The sequence below is a fragment of the Perca flavescens genome, chromosome 9 (genome assembly GCF_004354835.1).
Source record: "Perca flavescens isolate YP-PL-M2 chromosome 9, PFLA_1.0, whole genome shotgun sequence".
NCBI lineage: Eukaryota > Metazoa > Chordata > Actinopteri > Perciformes > Percidae > Perca > Perca flavescens.
In genome coordinates this window covers 21,948,058-21,954,057 of record NC_041339.1, presented here as the reverse complement: position 1 = coordinate 21,954,057, position 6,000 = coordinate 21,948,058, and the positions used below count along the sequence as shown (strand labels likewise).

Genomic DNA, 6,000 nt, shown 5'->3' with positions numbered 1-6,000 from the left:
CCTCTCAAAGCGCACAGCTCTGTCAATTAAATCAACTAATCGATTAGTCGACAAAATCGTAAAAGTGTTAGTCGACTAAGAATTTCCTTAGTCGAGGACAGCCCTACTATTGACATGTTTGCATGATCACATCCTTTTATGGTTTAAACATTTTTTTTCCCCATGTGATTAGAGAAATTATCTGATTAAAAGGAAAATCTTCAGTATTTTGTAGCCTGATGTAGACTTATTCTTTTTACAAAACCTAATAAAACCAGTTTTAGGAGTTGGTTTCCTGGTGGGGGAAAAAACAAAAGCATGAAGACATTCTCTTAATAAAACAGTAATTTATTTTTGACTGAAAACTAAAATTGTTTGAACAGCACATTACAAGGGCATTGTTAATTTATTTTCTCCCAGGCTCAGTGATTACTTTCATACTGTACACTTGGCATGTACACATCTCCTTCAAATGAAAGAACAGAAAGAAATGAGAAAAGAAATAAGCCTGTTTACAAAGGAAAAAAAAAAAAAAAAAAAAAAAAAGGAAATCAAAGAGTCCATCCTGTAGACAGATGACTGATTGTACAATTACCAAGCATTTTGGTTTGGGTCTAAGCCACAGAGAAAGAAACCAAATCGCCTGACAACCACAGACGATGGCACAGGAGGCACAGAAGACGTGACAGTACAGGACATCCCATAATATGCTCACACACAACCGACTGGGATCCAGCTTTAAAGTGTGAAATGTTTTATAGTTTCCATTGTTTTTTGCAGATATTTATTTTATTTTAAGTGTTGGTACACTACAATCAAAATCGAAATGCTGCATTCATTAAATACATTAAAATCTGCAATGTAACAAAATCTTTTCTCCATTATGAAATTCAACAGCATTTACATGGGAAAAAAAAAAAAAAAAAAAAAAATACATGGGGCTCCTTTTCTGACTATTGTTTTGTGCTTGAGGCCCTTCCCTCCATCTGACACAAACACCTTGTCATTCTTTTCTTTTATATTCTTACCTCAACTACTTACTCCACCCTCTCTGCCCATTCTTCTCTTTCTTGTTCATAAATCCTTTCACAGACTGACAACTTCACAAAAAGTAAATGGTGGATAAAAACATGAGGTAAGAAAGTGGTTTGATTATAGATCATGCAGAACATGCAAAACAGCGCAAAAATATAGGGAAAGTGAGAGCAGGAAAAAAAATAAGTGTGCATTTAAAAATGGGGGTGGGGGGGGGAGAGACTTACACAGCTTTGCATCTTTGGTTATAAAGTAGGTCAAACAATTTTCACAGCTTTTTATCCCCCTGACCAAACCCCCAAATTAATTTAATCTTTTTTGTTTTGACAAAGAAAGTAAATTTAATAGTTTTCCTTATCCAAACGTCCCATCTTAACAACAGGTGTTCCCCTGTACAAACCCTCCATGCTCTTAATACTTTACACTTTACAAAATATACATTCAACCTGGATTTCACCTAATGTAAGCTCGGCTTTAGTGTTAGCACTATTTCATGAAATACATTTTCTATTATGGAACTTATTGCCTACTTGTTGCAAGAGAGACTACCAAATGTAATACCTGACAGATTCTAAAATACCAAAAGACCAAAGAGAAAAGGTTTTCTTTTTTTTTCTTTTTTTTTTTAAGTATCTCCATGACATTGTTCATTTACATTATGAAAATAGCAGCCCTGAAATAAATAAATGAAAATACTAAAACTGAACTAATGAAAAAAAGTATTATGATTCATGTCAAAGTACGGTGGCTCTTAGAAAACAACACAAGCTTTTGTTGCAGCATATAACAACCCGAGGCTGTCGACTCGCTCCACTCAAGCCGAGGCCCCCGCCGGCTTCCTCCTCCACTCAGGGACGACCAATCCTTTCCCCCCCCTCACTTCTCCCTCGGCTCTCTGGCCTCTTCCAGTCCTGGAGTGATGTGGGGTTGGGAGGGGGAGGGGGAGGGGGAGGGGAGTGGGGGGGGGAGGGAGTGGGGGGAATACTGGGAGGACAGTCCCTGCTGGATATCACAGGACCCTCATCACGTCACAGGCCCCTCACAGGGTTGCACCGCCCTCTTCCACCACTCGTTGCCCCAACAAATCAATCTCGCTGTGCCCTTTGACCCCCGTCCTCCTGCACAAGAACAGCATGCGGTTTTATGGTGTGCACCGGCTCCCCCTTGCCCCTCCTTTTTCAGCTTTCTTGCAGCCATGGGACAGAATAAGACTTTTTGAGGGGTGGTAAATGTCTTAATAATGATAAGCCTGGTGGCGGCAACGTGCACACATCGAAGCATGGCTCTTGGCGGCAAACGCAGATGTCGCTGTTGTTGAGGTTTCCTCAAATGGAGCATATTGAACGCAGAGCAGGGCCTTTTGCTTTATGAAGGGGACAGTAGCAGTTGTTCCTGCCCGTGGGAGGTTTGTGTTTGAGCATGTGTACTGAGGGAACGGGGATCACGCAGAGGTGATGTTAGGCTGTTGAGGGATGCTCTGACCCCCCTCGTGGTGAGCCAAGGCGGGGGTGGTGGTGGTGTTGTTGTTGTTGTTGTTGTTGTTGGTGACGAGCGGGTATTGCTGTTGCAGTGTCGGCGATGTGCTGCTGCCCTGGTTGAGCTGACTGGACAGCTGGCCGAGCTGATCCGTGTTGGCCAGGGACTTCAGCACGGCATTCTCGCGCTCCAACACCGAGTTCCTCTCGTACAGCTCCTTGATCTGCTCCTTCAACACCTCCACCTCCTCACGGACAGCATACATCAGGTGGCTCTTCACCAAGTCCTGAGGGAAAGACAGAGAAAACGGAAACTAAAATTAGCACACAAATTAAGCAGATTCCATCCTCAAACAAGGAACACAAATTTGAAGTGTGATCTTTTTTGGTATCAATATCACTAAAAATGAACGATCCCCATTCCTACTGAATACAATGTGGCATTAAACACTCAGCTGCAGGCGAATGAAAGTTAAATATCTGTCATAAAGTGTTTTTATATTTAACTGCAAGTACAATAACAGGTTATTAGAAAATCAAATATTGCGATATTTTTGACCAAATATCTTGATATCGATACCTCAACGATATTGTAGTGTTGACTATTGGTGCTTTCACAAAATACACATTACACAATGATATTTTTGATAAATCATCATCAGTATTGTGGATATAATGACCAAGTAGATAGTAATAGAACAGTTACAACAGTCTGGTAAGTTCAGAAAATGACATCACTTTACTGTAATGCAGCCTTTAAAACCAGGAAAACTGTGTCATATTATGATATCCCAAATCTAAGACGATATCTAGTCTCATATCACGATAGATATAATATCAATATCTTGCACAGCTCTACAGGTTATTACATTAAATGTCCCCTATTAAAAATGAGTTTTAGGTTAATTGTCTCAGAAGAGACAGTGGGTAACCAGACCACATTTGTTGTAACTTCTACATCCGTTGAAAACTCACCATTGCTTGCTCAATCTTGTTATCGATGGCGACAACACTGGCGCCGGATGCACTGTGGAGACAAAGACAAGGAGAGTTAGCATGAGATATCCATCTCATGTCTACCACACATTTTAGATGAGATCAGCTCATTTCAACAGCACCTACAGCACAACTGATGAAAGTTGACCCCAAGAGGACTTCTCTGGTACTTCAGAAGTAAACAAAACATTCTCTGATCTGTAGATTAACAGTCAACTCTGTTTCCAGAGAACAAGATGAACTGATTGAGATTTAACCAAAACTGAGACCATAAATGGGAAGAAAAAAAACTATTACTATACTATTTTTAGTGTACTTGATAGAAAGTGTCACAGATGAACACCAACAAAGAGCCACTATTTTATAACTTTAGAGAGGTACTATGTGAATACAGTGTCAACTGCCATGTATGAATCATAGTCTGATCGCATATGGACACAGAAATAAACAATAAGACCACTTGTCAAAAAGGGGATTTTTAAACATTTAAACTAAGTTAAATGCAGAAAGAACCGCTGTTCATCAACACAATTCATTACAATTCCTTCCGTGCAGAAACAGCAGCTGGAGCCCCGACAACAATGCCCACGGATATTGTTTAAATACCGACATTTTTACCGAGTCGCAGTGGTATTTTATCTATGCATGCCAGCAGTGAAAACAGATTACAGACAGCAGTGGGTCTCCTCTCCTGCATGACTTGTATTCCGGGTGTGGCTAATGTCACCGTCAGCGATCCCCTAAAAATGTCAGTCAAAGCTCATTGTTCTCCATTCTCCGTAAAAACACGCCGTTTATCGTGTTTTGGCGAAATGTGAAGCGACCACACCACATCCCACTTTGTTAAAACGTTTCCAAATCACTTCACTAGCAGCCCAACATTGTGTTCCCCTCCCCCCTCTTAAGGAAAGAAACAAAGAAAAAAGAAAGAAAAAAACGTGCTACACATAAAAAGACGATCAACTTCCTAAGCCAAGCCAAAGATCCATAAAAAAAAAAAAAAAAAAAAAAAACGAGGCCAAGTTTCATTGTTTACCTCACGGAAAGAAAATGTTCCTTCAACAGATAACGCTCTCTCTCTCTCGCACAATCACCGCCCTGCTCGGATGTGGATGCAAAACCCAACATGCCGCTAGACGGTGCTCTGGCCATGAAGCTGGGAGCAGAGAGGGACCCGACAGGGAACATCATGTGCCCACAGCATCGTGTGGTTGGAACTCATTTGTGATAAGTTTAGCGAGAAAACACGTTAAAAATAAATAAATAAAAAAAACTAGTTAAAACTAGTCAAATATGGAGGAAACATCTTAAAACCACAAATGTTTATATTAAAATATATATTGACGTTTGAGTCTTTTGAAACATAAAAAAATTACATAATAAATTTGATGGAGCTTGAACATGGAAAAATACAGGTGGGGGGTGCCAACTTCAGTAATCACATTAATTTAAAATATAAAATTAAAAAAAATGGTTGTTGTTGGTCACTGTGTGGTCATGCACATGCACACCATGACCACACAGTGACCAACAACAACCCACAGAGCTCCAGTAGAGTCTCCAGTATGTTCGTACTGCGTGACGGAGCGCACGTAGCAGTTCACAGCGTTGGGGGCAGCCCGGTGATACAGCAAGCAGATGCCACACTAGAGGAAAATGTGTTGGCTGTGCCACAACCCGAGTGGTCTGCGTACCAAACAGCTGATGGCGAAATACTTCAAAACATGGTGCCGATTGGATTTCAACAATGTGGCATTAAACACGCTGCACGCAAATGAAAGTTAAATATCTGCCATAAAGTGTTAGTGTGTGTAGATTTAACTGCAAGTATAATAACGCACAGAAACTTAAATAATATGGATCCTAAATGATACACCAAATGTGCAGACCATCTTGACATCCCACCCAAATATTTTGACAACCACACACAGGACATATGAAAGTTAACTCATCCGAAAGCACGGCAGAGACCGTAAGCTGTGTAAAAGTCCATTACCTGACGCATCTTGCCCTGTATGACATCAAACGACCTGAATATGTCGGTGAAGTTCCCGGCGAGCAGGGCAGACTGTAGATCCTTTTACACCGCATGGTTATCCGTTTCTCCGAAGTGTTTCAGCAGTACAACTCCGCTGAGTGTTAACACACGAGTGTCCGTCTGCTGTCTGCATGGCGTGGAGCGTGTTTTAAAACACGCTCGGTCACATGGCGAACAAACAAGGGGGCGGGGTTCAGCCGCTCCTCTCTCCTCTCTCCTCCCTCCACTAATTTACTTGGAGCAAGACTCGTACAAATGACATTATTCACTGCTACTGTCTGCCAAAAAGTAGACATTGCAACCCCAGAGGTACAGGACGCCTTATTGAAAGCTAAACGTTAATTAAAAAGGACAGTGTTTTGCGTGTATTGGCAAAGAAGTCTGTCTGTCCCTGTTCCTTTATGTTACAGGAAACAAATCAAGTTTAAGTTAATGCACAACAATTACATAGAAGCAGTCGTTGGCAATGGAAATCTT

At 41.0% G+C, this 6,000-nt stretch overlaps 1 protein-coding gene across 2 annotated transcripts in view; it reads right to left on the bottom strand.

Moving 5' to 3' along the window:
• Positions 1-1,982: 1,982 nt before the first annotated feature.
• Positions 1,983-6,000, bottom strand: part of tsc22d2 (TSC22 domain family 2) — a 43,556-nt gene continuing 39,538 nt past the window's right edge. For both annotated transcript variants that reach the window (XM_028587982.1, XM_028587983.1), the window contains 2 exons: positions 3,465-3,516; positions 1,983-2,776 (listed from right to left, as the gene is read on the bottom strand). In XM_028587982.1, the coding sequence (XP_028443783.1) occupies positions 2,456-2,776; positions 3,465-3,516 (373 nt within the window). In that variant the 3' untranslated portion in view covers positions 1,983-2,455. The remainder of the gene's footprint in view (positions 2,777-3,464; positions 3,517-6,000) is intronic.